This window comes from Mytilus edulis, chromosome 7, assembly GCF_963676685.1.
Source record: "Mytilus edulis chromosome 7, xbMytEdul2.2, whole genome shotgun sequence".
NCBI lineage: Eukaryota > Metazoa > Mollusca > Bivalvia > Mytilida > Mytilidae > Mytilus > Mytilus edulis.
Window position 1 is genome coordinate 35,837,018 of NC_092350.1, and position 21,324 is coordinate 35,858,341.

General features: G+C 32.1%; 1 protein-coding gene across 2 annotated transcripts; it reads left to right on the plus strand.

Annotated features, from left to right (window-relative positions):
- Positions 1–990: 990 nt before the first annotated feature.
- Positions 991–20,588, plus strand: LOC139481377 (NSFL1 cofactor p47-like). Of its 2 annotated transcripts, none has more exons than XR_011654603.1 (10): positions 991–1,140; positions 4,225–4,361; positions 5,346–5,435; positions 6,576–6,653; positions 7,491–7,641; positions 11,007–11,116; positions 14,143–14,280; positions 15,606–15,799; positions 19,174–19,233; positions 20,404–20,586. XR_011654603.1 is itself a non-coding variant. In XM_071264678.1 (10 exons), exons 1-10 carry the CDS (start codon positions 1,042–1,044, stop codon positions 20,534–20,536), a joined length of 1,131 nt encoding a protein of 376 aa, XP_071120779.1. In that variant the 5' UTR covers positions 991–1,041; the 3' UTR covers positions 20,537–20,588. The 2 variants fall into 2 exon arrangements, 1 of the variants encoding a protein (XP_071120779.1); XM_071264678.1 differs by having other exon boundaries at positions 15,606–15,740; positions 20,404–20,588.
- The last annotated feature ends 736 nt before the right edge of the window (positions 20,589–21,324 follow it).

The window sequence follows — 21,324 nt, forward strand, 5'->3', positions numbered from 1 at the left end:
CCTTAAAAACATTTGATTTTTATAGAAAAATCGTAGGATTGGTTTAAACTCCAGAATAACTAAAGTTTGAAATTTCTTATTTTTGGTTTGAATTTGACGTTATGTCTATATACTTTATGTTGTTTCCTAACAATTTTCAAATGTCTGGAACTCGGAAATTAGATCGGTGACAAACTTAAATTTTTCGATTTTTCATTTTCTTTTTATAAGTTCTACGTGTATACAATTTTTTTTAAAAATCGCCGGACAAGCCATTTACGTACCTGTTACCTTAAATTAGACTTTGTATGAAGAGAGTCTAAAGATTGGCTTGAATGTTTCATTTTTGTTTCAATAAGAACAAGATTTTCCATGATTTTCTTCTTGTTTGTTGACACAATCTCAGTTATCATGGATTGCATGTCATTAGGAACATGATCAGTAGAGTGCTTGAGATCTGATAACATCTTATAACTATCTGAGAGATAACCTCATTGAAAAATTAAATAATGTCCTATTGAGCAACAGATTACCTTCTTTATCACATAACTTGCTTATATCAGTTCTAAATAGTAATTCCAAAACACTAGTAAAACTTGTTGTCAATTAATTGAATGAATGCTTGTTGGTGAGAAACTCATTATTAAAAGGTACTTGATCTCTGTAATAATGTATATGCTTCTCTTTTATTTTTGTATATTTCTGTCATAATTATCCACTGTCACCCCTTCATTGTATATATGTTATTGTAGTTTGTCTTTAATTTGTTGCGGCCATAACCATTTATTGTCAATGTGTTAGTGTTAATAAAGTTATCTTATCTTCTAAGAACCATGTGGCAGTAGAAATTAGAATAAAAGATCATGGTGAACTTTCTGTCGGCAAAAAAATCATGCAGAGCTGATATGTTATATATGTTTCTGATGCACTGCCGGGGCACTGCCTAACTTTCAGCATGTCAGATGTATGAGTTAGGCTTTAAGCCGGAATTGGAAACCGGAATCGTTTCCGAAACTTATTTACAAAGAAGGGAGATAATTTAGTAAAAAAAAGAACATAATCATGGCAGACCAAACAAAAGTCGATCAGTTTAAAAATTTGACTGGTGTAGACGACGAAAGGGCCAAATTTTATATTGAATCAGCTGGTGGTAATGTAGAGGTTCGTTAAAACAAATGGACGTCACCGTTTTCCTAATGAATCGTATTTATCGTATGCGTAGTCCCGGACGCCGGTCATAAAAATATTTTTTTTTCTGTTTTTGTATAAAATTAAAAAAAAAAAAAAAAAAAAAAAAAAACAACCACCACTGTTAAGTGTCAAACGGCAATAACTGGGTAGACGTGAGATTCTTTTTTGGTCTGACAAACCCTGAAATAATTTGTCACATACATGTACTGATAACTTGATTTTTTTTATGAACCACTTATCATGATAATAAAACCAGTTTCATAGAAGATGAGGATTGACAATAAAATTAAAATGATAAACACAGAGATTAAATTCTTCTTTAGTTCTTTAGTGAGTGTCAACTTGACACTATTATCTGATAATCTCTCTGTATTTACATCACTCTGGACATTTTGTGCTGTAGTATTTATAAAACTCATTAATACGTTTGTATTTATGATGTGGCACTGCAAAGAAAAATAAATAAATAAATAATTAAATAATAAAAAAATAAATCAATAAATAATTAACCCTTATAAAACCTTAACCCTTTCGCCGATGAGTCCCGGTTTACCGGGATTCACGCTTCAGACGGCTGACGATGAGTCCCGTTTTACCGGGATCGGAATACCTCTTTTATGTTTCCCGCTCAAAACAGTGCAAACATGAGTTATCTTTCTTTGATAAATACCCGGATGAAAGTGTAAACATGGCGCTTCCGTTTGTTGAAAACCGTGTCAAAATCAGAGGAAATTTACGGAATTTACGAGAATTTGAAATGAGGGAACATTTTTTTTGAAAGAATATGGAAGAATTGAAGCCCAACTAGTATACTTTTTTGACATAAAATGTCGTTTTAAGTACAAAACACTTGGAATGGACATCGTTCAGTGTGAGGAATTTGTACAGCCTCATAAAATTTTTCAAATTTTGTTGTTTTGGGTTATAAAAATTACGATTTGGGGTCAAAGAGCAGAATTTGAAAATTTCACCTAGAAAATGCCGAAAATTTGAAAATTTGAATATTTTAAGAAGAAAAAATTATTAAAACATGCACAAAACTGTGAACATGATGTTAGTGAAAATAAATACACAAATAACTATAAACAAGTTTTTATTGACATTTATTATGAAGATCTCCCACTTGAGTAATAGTAGCCAGGGAAGCCATCGTCTCAGAGTAGCTTCTGTCTGGGCAGCAATGGGTGAAAGGGTTAACTATCTATTTTGTGAACCTTCCAGTATCTTTAATAAAGACCCCTATCAAATATTGAATATCTTCTATGTGATGTTTGTAATTTTTATTTTCTGTTGTTGCTAATAATACTTCTGATTCAAGTGTTAGTTTTGATGTTATGAAGTAGAGTGCAGAGCGGAGTTTCTCTCTACCCTCCTCATAATTTTCACAATTCAGTAGATAATGGTCAACTTACTGTTTCTTTTTGTCCACAGCTGCATTTGTCGTTATAATTAAGTGCTGGGCATATCATTGATTTGTACATGTTTAAATTACAATATCCTGTTCTTAAACTATAGTCGGCGTCAGCTGAAATTCGTAGCGGTTATCGGTAAAAATAATCTAAACTATCAACCATGTTCATTCATGATATAGTTTTTCACATTCCATTCATAAATTGCAAAAAGAAAAACCACTACTGACCTACCTTTTAAGTGATTGCACTGTGATAATCCTGACCTTTTTCCAAGACGATTTTGAATGGTGGAATCCACCATTGTTTTTACCGGAAGTGTTTCCCTGGAGTTCAATTTCATAAAATTTGCATAAAGCGCAGGAAACCTCATCACATCAATGAAAAGAACATTTCAGGAAACTGTGTAAGTGATGAATATCATATGTAAACAAATGATCCTCATAGAAACGAAGATGGCAGAATTACAATGGAAAACATTCTGGAAAATGTGAAGGTCAGGATTATTACAGTGTGATCACTTAAACGGTAGGTCAGTAGTGGTTTTTCTTTTTGCGATTTATTAATGGAATGTGAAAAACTATATCTCGAGTGAACGCAATTGATAGTTTAGATTATTTTTACCGTTAACCGCTACGAAAATCAGCTGACGGCAACTATAGTTGATATCCAATACATCTCAGTTGACAGTTTGTCTTTTGGAAGTGGATTTTTTACATTTTGTTGAAAGGAATAATATCTTCTTCCTTTATCACTGTTGTCCCATCGGTTTTGCCATTTTAACATTCCAGTGTCTTTTGCTCCTATTTGTATAGCTTGTTTTGCATGTTTTGTGAATATTGGAATGCTTTCTATTTTTTCTGCCTCCTGTGCTGCTTTTTTAGCTAGTTGGTCTGCTAGTTCATTACCTTGTATTTCAGCGTGTCCAGGGGTCTAGTATTCTCTATCCTAGCAATGTTTTTGGCAATCAATCTGCCATGAAAAATTCAACATGACAATGACATAACGAAAAATCGTGAATCCTGAAGTACATGTATAGACAACAGAAGAAAAAGATACGATACAGTCCACAAAAAAAAAGCCCAATTTTAATGAAAACGAAACATATTTAGGCAATATGAACTTACATGTACCAAAGAATGGCGATGAATTCAGATGTTCTTTTAGAGGAAGCAGTTCTGGTTGTACTAGTGGCATCTTTTATGTTGTTAATTGCAAGTAAACATTTGCCGGTAAGTCACATTGAGTGATAAGTGCATAAACCACAGAATGACTTCAGGGTTGTGGCTAGGAAGAATATAAAACATATCCATGTTCATACATTGTACATGTATATGCACATGACACAACAGTTCTGTTCCTAACTTGTAACCAAATGGAAAACACTTACATGTACTTTTTTCAGATTTAGGATTCATCCATACTTTTACATTTACCAAGTTTACTACAATGTAAGTCAGTGATTTATTTAAATGAAAAACTCAGAAATGATTTTGTTTTTATTTTCAGATTTTATTATTTAAACCAAATCACTGCATAAGTATAAGTATGGATATAACAAAAACCAGACCTTCCCATTTTCATGTTTATTATCTGAAACATTGCATACTATTTTTGATAAATTATCTGTATTTCCTTTGTTTAGTTAGCTATATCAAGCTTCTATGAAGAAGATGGTGATGATGACATGGTACAAGTACCAGTACAGGCACCAGTTTCACAACCAACAGTCCAAAAATCTACACAACATGGGGCCTCAGGGCCACCAAAACAACCATCAAGGTAATGTTCCCTCTATGAGTACATTGTACATGTACATGAACAATGATGTCGCAGGTTCAACAAGCACCAATAACAGACACCAAAATACCACCCCTAGCTATAGACTGTCATGGCATACATGTACATGTACATATAGGTTTCCTTCTGAATGTGGTTGGAACGTTCTATCGAGACACTACAGCTGCAATACAAACTGATCACACAAAATGAAAATCATAGTGATGAAAGTAATGTAAACATCTAGATCAATGAATGGAACATACATGTATGTCAATTCAAATGATGTTACCCAAGTGAATCACAAAGAAAAATTTCTGCCCCTACCCAAAAGTCCTTTAATTGCAGTGAAATTCCAAATTAACTTACCTTCCAGTGATCACTTATTAGAACTTAACTACCATTGACTACTGGTGATTGACTTATTTTTAAACAGTTCTTGTCCCGAATAATTAGTACAAATGTATGAATGAAACATTTCTTAGTTTGCCTCTATGTGCAAAGCAAACAACAGTTCAACATTCAATCATCTTACATGAAGCCTGTACATTATATACATGTACATTGTACAAATATGTATGTAGACCATACATAAATGTTAACCTTAGATGTCTTTTATATTGTTTTTCTTTGGGCTTACAAGTAGACCTTAAGGCTACAGTCCCTATATATTGATGTAGTCAGCCTCAGGTCCACAAAAGCAAACATAAAAATTATTCTTTATTCTGTATATCATGTATATACATGTAGAAGTTCTTTGTTGTGGTTTTCTTTTATCCACTGTTAATTTTCTACATATATTTGTTATAAAAATATAACCGACTAGTCATGCCAGTTTTAAGTATGAAAAGTAATACATATATACTGATGGCTGTGTCACAGACTCAAAAAATATTTGATTATTACATGAAGTTGATTTACACCAAACCCTTAATAAAATTATATTTCTATTTCCATTAAATTAACAATCAGTATTTGTTTATCCAGGTTTGCCACAATAGCTAATTACCAAAAAGAAGGTGACAGTTCAAGTTCTGATGAAGGACAGGCATTTTATGCAGGTGGATCTGAAACCAGGTAAATATCTATGTTAATCATAAACAGATATTATATGTTATTCATGATCTGGACAAGGATATGGGCTCACATTCACTGCCAGTGTTTTATATCTCCCATGCTTGAAGGCAAAGGGCATATAGTGCACTAACAGGGGATATGGGCTAGGGAATATGAGCCCAAATCCCCTGTGAAGCTCGAGTGACAGTTATATTATACTACTAAAGTGTCCTGATTCCAACACTAATAACCCCTAGTCTTCGGGATAAATTTTAAAATCACAATTTTGATTGGTTGGATTCTGTTGCCTTGGTTTGTAGAGAAGAATTTTACAAGACTGAAAGCAATTTAACAAGTCTGTGCTGTTGGTTAATATACATGTATACATAAATCTACAACAGGTTATTTTAAACTAGTATTTAGAGAAGGTCATGTGGTCTGATATCATGCTTATCTGGGAACAGCCATGAAACTTGTGTAACATGAAATAGGGTTAGACTCTGATTCAATGTCAAAAGAAAATATACAAATGTAACAGGCTTTTCATATGGCGCTAAAAAGTTATGATTTAAATTTCTTAACAGACTCACATTTGCCTTATTTAAATATGGCTTGAATTAATTTGAAACCCATTTATTCAGACTAAAGCGTTCAGACAACAAATATGCCAGAAATTGAATTAGTCAAATGAAAAAATATTCATTAAGATTTTATTAATGTGAAAAATTTGATAGGTTTAGATTTCTATGGACTGCTTTGAACATATACCTTTTTTTTATTCTCTTCGATTTGAAGTCACTTTCTGATATCATCATTTTTGTGCAGTTGTTTCTGAAATTACATTTTTATTGCATGTCCCATCCGATCAATTGCTTAAGAATCACATTGATAGATATGCACAATAATTTCTAATTGACATGATTTCTTGTTATAATGGAAATAGTATAATTGAAAATATTGTGACATTTTGAAACCATAGAAATTGTTTAATCAAGACATGCATCACAGGTGAAAAAATATATGAAACTGAATGTTTTCTCTAAAATTATTTATAGACATGATAGATGTTGTTTAAATTTAATGTCAGTATAAATAGATCATAAAAAATATCTGCCATGCCAGCCATTAAGATTTTTTAAGGTTAATCAATTTTTTTTTCAGTGGTCAGCAAGTTATAGGACCGTCCAAAAAGAAAAATAACAAAAAGATCGTAGAAGACCTGTTCCAGTCTGCAAAAGAGTATGTAATTTTGACTAGTTACTGAAGTTTGTGGTATTAAGTTTATAGATAGGGAAGGAGAGTTCAATAGTTAATAATATGTTAATAGAGTGAATTTGAAAACATATTTTACAATCAATCAACTGTGATCAGATATAAAAAAAAAATGTACATATTTTTTTTTATTCCCAATTACAAAGTCAGTTATCATGGTTATTAGAAACACATGAATATTTCAAACATTCAGGGTATTGCAAATTGTATTCCATTTCAGAAAAGTCAAAGAACTATAAAAGGAGCATAATATAATATCATTATAATATTATTCTTTTACAAATATAATAAACAATACAGTATACATAGTTACAAACACAAATAAGAAATAACAGTTTTCATATATCAGTATATTAGTATATATATAGGAGTATATATAAAACCTTCGTCTCAGGCACACCTCTAGTAAGTAACAAAAAAGAATACTGTGAGTAGGCTGAATATATCTAGCTGAATTGCAGGAGGCACCAAGGGACGATGCTATATGGCATGGTGGGTGCATATTAAAATGTGTATCGGGACATTAATGATATGGTAAGATATTGTAAGAAGTTGCACATAATTGGTATGTCATCCTCGTGCCTGGTGCAGAGGTGTCAGTACTATTTAAAAGTGACACAACTGCAAGAGGCACCAAGGGACAATGCTAATCTAAACCATGGCATTGACGAGTTTACATATTTAAACAAACAAATCTGACTGTGACCTCATTTTCATTGGCATGGGCATATTCATGATCTGTGGGGAAAAAGCTTAAGTGAAGTTATACCTTGAACTGCTTTATATCAAATGTATTTTGTATAGCCATGGTGCAGAAGAAGTTGGGGAACCAGAGGCCAAAAGGCCAGCAGGTACCAAGAATGCTTTTAGAGGAGCTGGTTACAGACTTGGGGAGACAGAGGAAGACCCAATAGATGTTGTACAGGGTGCTCCTATCAGAGATCAGTCTAGAAAGGTAGAACAGAAGAATTAATGCACTTTTTAACCATGAATGTACAAAAATACTTTATAAGAAGCAGATGAATATTGTACATTTTTGTGTATTAGTAATTTTGATCTGTAGAACAAAATGGTTATTGTGTATTAGTAATTTTGATCTGTAGAACAAAATGGTTATTAAAGAATTTGAAGGCGTTGGTTAATTTACAGAAATATAACATATGCATTTTGACAATGAAGGCATAATACTTGCTTATTCTTGTTTCGTATGCAGTTTTTGTAGTTATGCCCTCAAATTAATTCTTCCAGTTGATATAATACTTGATTATGTGGACATTTGAATTAACATGATTAACAAGTTTATCTTTTTTTATGGCTACATGTATTTCATTCCTTAACTGCTTTAAAATCGAGTTTATAATTATACCCCCGCTTTAAAAAAGGGGGGGGGGGGGTATACTGTTTTACCTCTGTCTGTCCGTCCGTCAGTCCGTCCCATGAAACTTTCGTCACATTTTTCTCAGGAACTACACATCCACCCTTTCTGTAATTTGGTATCAACATTTATATATGTCAGCCATACCGTGTGATGCGTTTTCAGATTCATCACTTGACAACTTCCTGTTTACCGAACACTTGTCTGATTTTACACATGATAGCCAAGTTGAAAATTTTCGTCACATTTTTCTCAGGAACTACAATACAAGGATTTCTGAAATTTGGTTTCAGGATTTATATAAGTCAGCTATACCGTGTGATGCGTTTTCAGATTCATCACTCGACAACTTCCTGTTTACCGAACACTTGTATGATTTTACACATGATAGCCAAGTTGAAAATTTTCGTCACATTTTTCTCAGGAACTACAATACAAGGATTTCTGAAATTTGGTTTCAGGATTTATATAAGTCAGGTATACCGTGTGATGCGTTTTCAGATTCATCACTCAACAACTTCCTGTTTACCGAACACTTGTATGATTTTACACATGATAACCAAGTTAAAAATTTTCGTCACATTTTTCTCAGGAACTACAATACAAGGATTTCTGAAATTTGGTTTCAGGATTTTTATAAGTCAGCTATACCGTGTGATGCGTTTTCAGATTCATCACTCGACAACTTCCTGTTTACCGAACACTTCCATATTTTTACACTATTAATATTATCCACTTGCGGCGGGGGTATCATCAGTGAGCAGTAGCTCGCAGTTTCACTTGTTTTTTTTGTTCTTTGTTTTTTTTGTATTTCAAAGATATCATAATTTAATTCAATTGAACTTTAGTCCTAGTAAAAATAAACACAGCAGAAAAGGAAAAACATATAGTATATTGGACAATTTCCAATTTGAATCTGTTTTTACATAATTTTAGTACTAGTTGTTTCCCTTTGATTATAATAGTTTGATTCCTCTCCAGACACAAGGTTCCTCACCAGACACAATGGTCGTCTCTTAGATCTAACCTAAGATTTTATACATATATGATTGTGATTGGTGAATCATGGACAAAATTGAAAGATTTATTATTGCAATTTCAGGAAAGGCATTCAACTAATAAATTTAGAATTTAAAAGATTTTTGGAACACTTATACTCTTCAACTTATACCAACAATAAAAACTCCATAACAATTTCTTAATTTACAGTTTGTAGCACATAAAGGTTGATGTTTACCATACATTCTTAATATTGTTAATCAATATTTTTGTGCCCCACCAATGTTTTACCTTTGTCTGTCTGTACATCCCAATATTGGTTTCCATTCTCTGACTTTAGTTGACCTCAACCAATATATACATAATTCTTATTACCACCTAGGGGGCCTTAGTGGCCAAGTGATCTAAATAGTTCTACTAGGTTGCAAGTTCAAACCCTGACCCTGTGGGTGCACTCAACTTTAATCTTAATTGACTAGGATTGTCTGTTTTCCTATTGAAGGTTGGTGGTTTTCTCCAGGCACTCAGGCTTTCTCCACCAATAAAAATAGCCCAAAAGTTGCCTTCAAAACACAAACAATCAATTAATATTTCTACCTAATGCTAATCAACTATGAATTTTCTCGTTTGAATTGTTTTACATTGTAATATCGGGGCCTTTTATAGCTGACTATGCAGTATGGGCTTTGCTCATTGTTGAAGGCCGTAAGGTGACCTATAGTTGTTAATGTATGTGTCATTTTGGTCTTTTGTGGACAGTTGTCTCATTGGCAATCATACCACATCTTCTTTTTAGCTCACCTGACCTGAAAGGTCAGGTGAGCTTTTCTCATCACTTGGCGTCCGTCGTCCGTCGTCCTGCGTCCGTCGTCTGTCTTCCGTCGTCTGTCGTCCGTCGTCCGTAAACTTTTACAAAAATCTTCTCCTCTGAAACTACTGGGCCAAATTCTACCAAACTTGGCCACAATCATCCTTGGGGTATCTAGTTTAAAAAATGTGTGGCGTGACCCGTCAAACCAACCAAGATGGCCGCCATGGCTAAAAATAGAACATAGGGGTAAAATGCAGTTTTTGGCTAATAACTCAAAAACCAAAGCATTTAGAGCAAATCTGACATGGGTAAAATGGTTGATCAGGTCAAGATCTATCTGCCTTGAAATTTTCAGACGAATAGGACAACCTGTTGTTGGGTTGCTGCCTGTGAAATGGTTATTTTAAGGAAATTTTGCAGTTTTTGGTTATTATCTTGAATACTATTATAGATAGAGATAAACTGTAAACAGCAATAATGTTCAGCAAAGTAAGATCTACAAATAAGGCAACATGATCAAAATTGTTAGAGGACCCCTTAAGGAGTTATTGCCCTTTATAGTCAATATTGAACAACTTTTCGTCATTTTTGTAACTTGTATAAAAATCTTTTCTAAAACGACTTGGCCAAATTTAACCAAACTTGGCCACAATCATAATACTAGGGTATCTATTTAAAAAAAAAGTGTCTAATGACCCCGCCTACCAACGAAGATGGCCGACATCAGTAAACACATTAACAGGTGAGCGACACAGGCTCTTGAGAGCCTCTAGTTTATATTCACCTCTGACAACCAAATGTAATTAATCTCAAACATATTGCTAATTACCTACAAAGACAGATAAAGTTTGAATTTGGATGGTGTGATCAATTTCAATGTTTTTGAGACATGTTCTTTCATGAATTGCTTAAATTGCTGAATTTCATGTTTCCGAATTAGAAGAAAAAAGAAAAGAAAGGCAGTAAATTTTCAGAGAATACGAAACACCAATAGATTTGAACTAGTACATTGATTCTTGCCTATTTATAAACTGGAGCATTTGTGTCCCATGAACAAATTCTTTTATCTACAATAATAAGTGGTGGATTATGAAATTATATAAGAATGATATCTAAGATGTAATTTTGTTTTCAGGTTGATATGACTTTAAAGTTATGGAAGAATGGTTTCAGTATTAACAATGGACCTTTAAGAGATTTCAAAGATCCTACCAACAAAGAATTTTTAGATTCTATATCTAAAGGGTAGGTTTTGCTCATATTGGTGTACCTAATTAATCATACATATTCATATAGCTTTTTTGAGGGTTAAATTACAGAAAAACATATGATGCATTGTATGTAATATAACCTGCACATAACACAGTCATTCGATATTGTTGCTCAGCAAATACATACAGAGGTTATATAACAAACAAAAAAATGTATGGTGTGTTTACTGTTAGCACAATACATGTTGTTTCAGCATTTCCTGTTAATAGATCAGATAAATATTTTCATTTGTTAATGATACTGTAACTGTATAAAGCATTGTGTGTACTAATTATTGAGGTTCGTAAATAATTGATACAAATGGGAAATAATTAAATGCTGCATGCAAATAAAAATAAATGTTATCAAAATTTTAATTTATTTTGTTATTTTTGCACAGAATGTTGGTGTAATTTTGCTGAAACAAAACAGCAATAATTTCTGAAGTTACAGTATACCTTTTAAAAAATATAAGCCTAAGTTTTGCTATTTCAATATTTTACCCACTGGTATAATTTACCATATCATATCATACATATTTAGTGAATACTTTATAACTCTGTGGTTAATTATACCACAACAAAGTTGTGGAGAGAATGAAGTATTTGGTCTGTCTGTCATCATTATTCTGTCACCAGCTGCAGGATAGTATAGAACAGAAGATGTGATGAGGTTGCCAATGAGACAACTCTTCATAAGAGAGCAAATGACACAGAAACTAACAACTATAGGTCACTGTACGGCTTCAACAATGAGCAAGCTCATACTGCACAGTCAGCTATAAAAGGCCCTGAAGTGATGACAAATGTAAAACTATTCAAACAAGTAAACTAAAGGCTTAAGTTATGTGCTTTCATTCCTCTTTACCTTTGCATTGTACTTAATCTCACCAAATGTCTGGTGAGATTGATAATCTTATTAAAATAACTCAAATTAATTTTTGTTGCCCTGATAGTGCCATCATTTTTTGTCATCAGATCCTCATCAAACTTCAATGAATATTTCCTCTCATCAAAAACTTAAACAAGTTTCATAATCTGAAAATCAAAATGGATACAATTTTATTTCAAAAAGGAACTTGTTAAATTTCCGAGAATAAATTATTGTTCCAAGAATGCAATCATACCTAGAAGAATACGAAACTTTTGAGGTCCTAAATACTTACTTTTCCTTTGAAATTTTCAGTTTAATTTTAACAGCAGTATAAGCAATATTTTGTTTTTCAATGGATGGAAAAGTGATAATTCCCAAATTGTCATGCATAGGTCTAAATTTCAGATAAGACCAGCAAAGAAAGTCTTTCAAACTTGATGTCGACAAAAATCAAATATTTTATTTAAACTCTGAATAGTGTTGAATTCATCGGTACATACGTACGCATCAATAAATTCTGAACTGCAAATCTGGTACTTTCCTACATGCAGACATGTTAAGATTTGAAAAAGTTATTTGATGAGTCATAAAAACATTAATATTATTCTATGTAACAACCATGTGATGAATGCTTTTATTGACTGATATGTCATAATGTAAATTGTTGACCTGCATTTTAACTTGCAGTGATTTACATGTATGAATAAGATACTATACTAAAGTAAAATTGTTATGTAACAAATAGTGTATGAAAATAGATATTGTTTGATTGAAATTGACTGTTATAAGATTATACTAGTAGCTCAACAGTGCAGCTTTTTAATCATTTGAAATTAAGGAATGTACCTCCCTCATGCAAAACTCTGATTCCTTACCTTTTTGGCTTGATCAGCTCCTCAACTTTTTTTATAAGCTTTGGTTTAACTTTAGATATTTTGACCTCAAGTAATTTATAGTTGATATGCACAGCATGTGCAGTAAAATTGCTACCATCAATTTATAATGTTATTACAATCAATTGTTTACCCTATGTACACAAAATAGGCTGTAAAATTTACTTGAAAACTAGTCAGGAAAATTCTGCAGATTGTGTTGGATTTCAAGAAACATATTTTGTTATATTGCAGTCATTTAGTTTATTAAATTTATTAGTTATACAGAAATGCAGTTGTAGAAGTTCATTTAGTTTGTGATATTGTAGTACTGATTCATTTCTCAGGTAACAATTTGTCTCGGGCAACTCCAACTTCCTGTTTTAACTTTTATAGGATTACACTGAGGGAATTAAAACTGTTATAAAATTGATGAAGATAAATATGTATATTCTATTTATATCCATTTTCTCCCAATTTTCCCTTTTGCATGTTTTAAATGATTTCAAATTTCTCCCAATTATCATGATTATCTTAAGTGTTTGGCAATTTATTGATGTAGAACAAATCTTAAAAAAGTTCTTGCGTTATCTATATGAAACAAGAAATTCAAATGTTCTATAAATGTTTATATAAAAGGTTAATGTTAAATTTGTGTTCATAAATAGTTTAATTAAATTTCAGGTTTAAATTGATGTAATTAAAAGTTAAATTAAAGTTCAGATGTAGATTGGTGTGCTTTTAAATTTTAATAAAAGTTCTGGTTTAAATTTGTGTAAATGAAAAGATGCCATAAAAATCAGGTTTAAATTGGTGTAAATCAAAAGCTTATTAAAAGTTTAGGTTTCAATTGGTGTCAATTAACTTTTTGATTTAAGTTAGTGTAAATGAAAACTTTGTCATTGGTAAAGCATTGATAGAAAATATTATAAATATATTATTTACCAGTAGACATATCACTTTTTAAAACTGACATGACTGTAGATGAGAAACAAAAAAAATATTTAAATGGATATCTAATTTTGTGGTTTTATGCAATCTTCATATAAACATATAGAAAAGTTGTACTTCCTTGAACATTTAGATTTGTTGTTCATATATACCCAAGAAATCCCTAAATAAAATAATAAAAGTAACATTGTGCATATCTATTAAACATTTCAATGTAAAATTCACATGCTTTTGGGTTACACCATATTTTTCAAATCATGTGTTCTTTCACAATGTTAAATTTATGCAATAACAGCTTTTCCAATATTCAGTCATATTTTCCAGAGAAGTTCCTAATGAACTGGTCAGAGAGGCCAGAGGTGGTGAGGTCAGTTTAGATATGGAGGATCACAGAACAGAAGATTATGTTCAGCCAAAAGTACCGGTCAAAGCTTTTGCTGGAGAAGGCCATATGTTAGGAAGGTAATATATTTTACATTTGAAATATAGTAGCAAAAGTATACAAGTGAATATTTACACATATACTGGTCATTGTTCTGCCTTCAACAATGGTTTCAATCCTGCTCTGCTTGTTATGGTGTTAGGTTCATTAGCATGTCCCAAGACATGAATCTTGTCAGTTTTTGCTTTGTTAAATCAAAGCAGTATTTTTTTGTGAGGAGAATTTGGTATTGATGGCAGATCTATTTACTTCTTTCTGTAATACTTGGGGCTGTTTAGAGTCCATCAAATTATCATATTGGATGACACATGTCAGCTGTCTATTGTAAAAGATTAAAATTTGACCTCAAGGTGTCTTTTGGTTTTTTTTCCTCATTAAGTTGTGGTCTTGTTGAGGCTTACCCCACATCTTCTTTTATTAATTTTAAGTAAACTAATTTAATTATTCCTAAAAAACAATGTATGGTCTTATTTAAGTCAGTAACATATCACAAAAATGAATGTATGTATTGAACACAATGCCCCACTAGCACATTTCCATGATCGGTGAACTGCAAAAATCTGGTTGAAAATATATATTAAATTGCTCACTTCATAATGAACATGTGTACCAAGTTGATGTGACCACAAACACATTCAACCAAAACTTTAAATTGATAAGAAACAGACAGATGGACTTATTGAACACCTTAAACCAAAACTTTAACCTCATAATGAACAGACAGACGGCAATGGGATTGAATGATTTTTAAACACATTCAACCAAAACTTTGACCTCATAAGGAACAGACTGATTGATGAATTGATGAATACACAGACTGGAAAATATAATGCTCCTCTACTATAGTAGACAGGGTATAAAAACAAATCAAACAGAAAGGTACCAGTAAAAGGGCTTCTGTCTTGGGACAGGCATACAAAACATAATCATGAGTGTTCAGTCCTCTTAATCTTGGGCAGTAGTTTATGAATCAAACCATGTGATAAACTGAAAAATATGAAGATGTTACTTGAACAACAAATATAAAAGGACAGAAAGACAAAAAGTATTCATATGATTAGTCTCAATGTTAATGAGAGCTGGTTTAAAATCCAAGTTCACCTGATTAATAGATCATGCTTTTTCATGACTTATAAAGTATTTTTATTACTATTGCAGTGATTTAGAACTTTTTGTTATGAATAGAACTTATCAAAAACACACCATTTGAGTAGTTCATTATTGTTGAATTTCATAGTGTGATATTCATTTTTTATTTACAAAAATTAAATACTATAACATGAAACAAATTGCATGTTTGTTTAGAAACCTGTGAAAAGAAGACGTTTTATTTTTTCCCTTGTAGTCCCGCACCAAATGTAGTCTCTGGATCCCCAGCAGCAAGTGGTTCAGCTAATGATGAGGCTGCATTGAGAGAAGTCTCCATCAACACATCACAACCTACAACAAACATACAGATCCGATTGGCTGATGGAACAAGGTAAATAATACAGTAAAACATATCAAAAACATACAGATCTGATTGGCTGATGGAACAAGGTAAATAGTACAGTAAAACCTATCACAAACATACAAATCAGACTGGCTGATGGTTACAGGTAAAGAATACAGCAAAAACAATCACAAACATGCAAATCAGACTGGCTGATGGTTAAGGATGTATTCTTCTGACTTTTCAGTCTTGTTCAGTCTCGTTGAAATCTGGTTCTTGAATTATTTCCAAAACATTTGATAGAAGTGGAAAATATCACTGAATTTTAAAAAATATTATAAGCAAACATAAACTGTGAAAAAATTGTGTATTTACAATGAATGGTTTTTGCGTAATCCAGTTTTCAAATTTTACAACCAATCAAGTCAGTATTTTTAGCCAAAATTTTGAGAAAATGGGTGATGGATACAAAAAATGATTTTACAAGAATCATGTACATCCCATATCATTTTGGTCTTTTCAAATTTCTTAGATATGTCTTTTTTCATTCATTTATAACAAAAAAGTTGAAATAATATGCATTCTGTTCTTAAAAATGACAAAAATACAAAATCAACAGCATGGTAAATTTTACACAAAAAAGCATCAAAATATGATAAAACTTTCTTATATCAACACCTACATATAGTTTTGTAAGTAAAATTTATTAGGGCCCCGCCGACTAAGGCGGGTCGCCCTATAGTGATCAGTCTGTCCGTCCGTCCGTCCGTCTGTCCGTCCGTCCGTCTGTCCGTCCGTCCGTCCGTCCGTCCGTAACACTTTAACTTTGTGTCCGCTCTATATCTTAAAAACCGTTATGATTTCAAAGTTTATACTTGACATCCATTTTAACCAACACCAGAGGGTGTGTCATGATGTATGTAAAACTTCCTAGGTCAAAGGTCAAGGTCAAAAACTTTGGTTTCAGTTGACAACCCTGTGTCCTGTGGTGAAGATCGTGTCCGCTCTATATCTTGAGAACCGTTATGATTTCAAAGTTTAAACTTGACATCCATTTTAACCAACACCAGAGGGTGTGTCATGATGTATGTAAAACTTCCTAGGTCAAAGGTCAAGGTCAAAAACTTTAATTTCAGTTGACAACCCTGTGTCCTGTGGTGAAGATCGTGTCCGCTCTATATCTTGAGAACCGTTATGATTTCAAAGTTTATACTTGACATGTATATGAACCAACACCAGAGGGTGTGTCATAATTTATGAACGACTGCCTAGGGCAAAGTTCAAGGTCAAAAACTTTGGTTTCAGTTGACAACCCCATGTCCTATGGTAAAGATTGTGTCCGCTCTATATCTTGAGAACCGTTATCATTTCAAAGTTTATACTTGACATGTATATAAACCAACACCAAAGGGTGTGTCATAATTTATGTGCAACTTCCTAGGTCAAAGGTCAAGGTCAAAAACTTTGGTTTCAGTTGACAACCCCATGTCCTATGGTAAAGATCGTGTCCGCTCTATATCTTGAGAACCGTTATCATTTCAAAGTTTATACTTGACATGTTTATAAACCAACACCAAAGGGTGTGTCATAATTTATTTACAACTTCCTAGGTCAAAGATCAAGGTCAAAAACTTTGATTTCAGTTGACAAACCCATGTCCTATGGTAAAGATACAATTTTTTAATGCACATTTTCACAGCGGGGCCCACAGAGATGGCTCCCATCTCAATGATATCTAGTTCAGATTGGTCCACTTCATCTTTATAGAAAGTATGAGAAAAAAATTGTGGAACTGTGATTTTTTTCATGATAATAGCCCAAAAATAGGTAAAAATCGATGAAAAATGGGAAAATCATCAAAATTGGGCTTTTTCAAAGGGCCGCAGCAAAATAAGAAGTGCACCACCATATGATTTTTTCTTCACCAATTATTTTGTTACAGTCTTATAAACCCAAAAATCAGGTTAAGAAAAAAAGTTCAATTCTAGAAATTTTTGGCTCCTCAGAGGTGTACATCCTTAAAGGTAAAGAATACAGCAAAAACAATCACAAACATGCAAATCAGACTGGCTGATGGTTAAAGGTTAATAATACAGTAAAACCATTCACAAACACAAATCAGACTTGCTGATGGTTAGAGGTAAATAATACAGTAAAACCAATCAGAAACATACAAATCAGACTGGCTGATGGTTAAAGGTAAATAATACAGTAAAACCTATTACAAACATACAAATCAGACTGGCTGATGGTTAAAGGTAAATAATACAGTAAAACCTACAACAAACATACAAATCAGACTGGCTGATGGTTAAAGGTAAATAATACAGTAAAACCTACAACAAACATACAAATCAGACTGGCTGATGGTTAAAGGTAAATAATACAGTAAAACCTATTACAAACATACAAATCAGACTGGCTGATGGTTAAAGGTAAATAATACAGTAAAACCTAAAACAAACATACAAATCCGACCGGGTGATGGAACAAGGTAAATAATACAGTAAATCCAATCACAAACATACAAATCAGACTGGCTGATGGTTCAAGTTAAATGATACAGTAAAATCTATTACAAACATACAGGTGACTATGGGGTATGGGCTTTGCTCATTGTTGAAGGCCGTACAGTGACCTATAGTTGTTAATTTCTGTGTCATTTTGGTCTCTTGTGGAGAGTTGTCTCATTGGTAATCATACCACGTAGTCTTTTTTTATAGATCATAAGGTTTATGGAACAAGGTAAAAAATACAGTAAACTTTATCACAAATATACAAATCAGATTTGAAGGCAGTTTGAGGCAAATAATCAGTAAAACCTATATATAACAAACATAAAGATACCATTGCTAATGTTTCAAGGAAGTAAAAAGCAATAAAACCTTTCACAAACATACATATAAGACTGGCTAATGGTTCAGGGTAAATAATATAGTAAAACCTATCTCAAACAAACATATCAGATTGGCTGATGGTTAAAGATAAAAAAAAAAAAACCACTGGAACCTGCCACAAACATCTCATTTGCTGATCTTATAAAAGTCAGTGTCAAACCTATTACACAAAACATTATAATTCATATATCTCAAATAGTTTAAGATATGTTATACAGATAAATCTTACCACAAATATACAGTTTAAATTTGGTTCTGGCTCATCATAAATAATCCTGAATGATGTTTAAGCTGTTACTAGTGAATTAATTTGGTTAAAGGGATATATGTAATCAACAAAAGTTTTAGAAATCTGGAAATAGATATCATGTTTAGAAGGAAATTGCAACATTTAATTTATCCATCAAATATTATCTGACAAGAATAATTTGATAAAATTTCATATCAACATTGTTTTCTTTATTGAAAATGAAACTCAAGTTCATGATGATTTTATAAGCCACTGTAACCACTGCAGCTGCTATATATGGGGCATCAACTGGAAAGATAGTATGAATAATATTTACATATGTCTCTTTTTTCAGACTGACAGCAAAACTGAACCATTCTCATACAGTTAGAGATATTAGAAGATATATTGTTACGTATCCTTATTATGTGTGATTACAAACATTATTATTGCCAGTAGTTAAAATGACATCATATTTGCCATCCAAATTAAACTTAAATATTTTTACAAAAAGACTCAAAATTGGTATATAAGTACATCTAAGCAGGTACTTTCTATTTTAACGGGACGCGTCTCTGTTGATTTTAATAAATTCACAACGCTGCCCCTCTAGAGCTAGCACCCAAGAATAAACTTAGTTTCGTATCTCTGATATACGATGCTAGTAGTTATTGGCGTATTTCAAAGTACATTGTTGTTATATAATTATTATTATTTGTTAATATGAAATCTGAATAATATCCATTTAGGATGACAAAAAATATAAGATTTTGAAAGAATGATGAATTATTAAAATTAGACGTTTCATTTTGCAGCACATCCCAGTTGTGTAAAATGGTTTACATATCAAACAAGGTGGCAGCTACTGAAAATTCAATGAACAAATACCTCAAAAATCAGAGATAAATATTAAAAAAACGATATTAGTAATCTTTTGAAAAACAGCCTTTTGCAATGATAAAATGTATAAAATTTCATAAAAACGATTTTTTGTTAAACTTGAACATGTATAGTTATGAAGAAAACAGGAGAATGTGAAATGATTTGCTATAAAGTCACATGAAATCAGTCTGATAATTTGTAAAGACAACGTTATAAGTGACGAGTCCTGTTAGTATAGAAAGTCCCTGATGAAAATATGCTTATCAGTGGTTATCAAATTAACTTCTTTAAAATAGCTTACCTCAATGCTTATTACTTGTAGCATGTGTAGATACATAACCAAATCACAGGATCTTGGTTAATAAAGTGTATTGAGTACATCACTATTAAACTCTATGAATATAAACATTTTACAGTACCTGTATGATGATGAGTGTCTGGATAAATCTATTGAAATAATCTGCATCAGCATATATATTGATACCAATTTTCATGAGTAAAGGTGAATCAAAAACTAAAAATTTCAACAAAGTACAAAGTTTTAAAAGGTTTGTATACAGACTGGTTCAAAACCATGATGACAAAAAATCCAAAATTTTCATTTAATCTATGAAAACTGGAACTCCCAATTCCAAATAAATGAATCCATAGAAGAAAGTGATGGTAACTTATGTTAGAAATTCATTTCCTTAACTACTTTCAGCGCAAGGCCACAGTATGCCCTATCACCATTTGTTTTATTGACAACATTTCCTAACAAAGAACTTACTGATGAATCATTGACTTTACAACAAGCTAATTTATTGAATGCTGTAATTGTTCAGCGAGTGAAATAAACACTATTTATTGTTTGGTGCCGATCTGTTGAATAAACAAGTTTATTTATTATTTGAATTTTATATTGGTAGATTTGAATAAGTATATTATGGAATGATTTATTTTAGTTTTTTTATTATATATTTTTTTTGTATTCATTGGGGTAATATTGTTTACTTCAACTGTCTGTCAATTCATCCTTTCAGCAAACAAATATTGTGGCAATTTTCTGGCTGGAAAAACTATACATTGTGACTTTTTATTTAGGAGCCTTTAATTCAGTGGTTGTAGTTTGTTGCTTTATATCATATTTGTTTTTCATTTATTGTTTAGTACATTTATAAGACTGTTGGTTTTCTCAATTTCCCAATTGAATTGTTTTACATTTGTCATTTCTGGGCCATATAAATCTTATTTTACAGTACATATTTGCTCATTGTTAAAGGACATACAGTAAACTATAGTTGTTTAAATTTCTGCATCATTTGGCCTATGATGGAATAGTGTCTCATTGGCAATCATACCACATGTCTTAATATCATGCACAATATATATATATAATAAAGGTAATCATAATTAAGACGTGTCACCGAATTCAAAGTTTGTTTTTATCAGGACATGGTAAATAACATGTGGAGCAGGATCTATTTCCCTTCAGAATCCCAAGATTAATCACCTCGTTTTTGAAAGGTTTTTTGTGAGTTTTGTGTTGCACAGTCTTTAGCTTTTGCTGAAGTGTTTTGTAGACTTGCTTGTATTTTGCCATATTTTTTCTGTCTTGTTGTTCCTAGTTTCTCTTCAAATGATA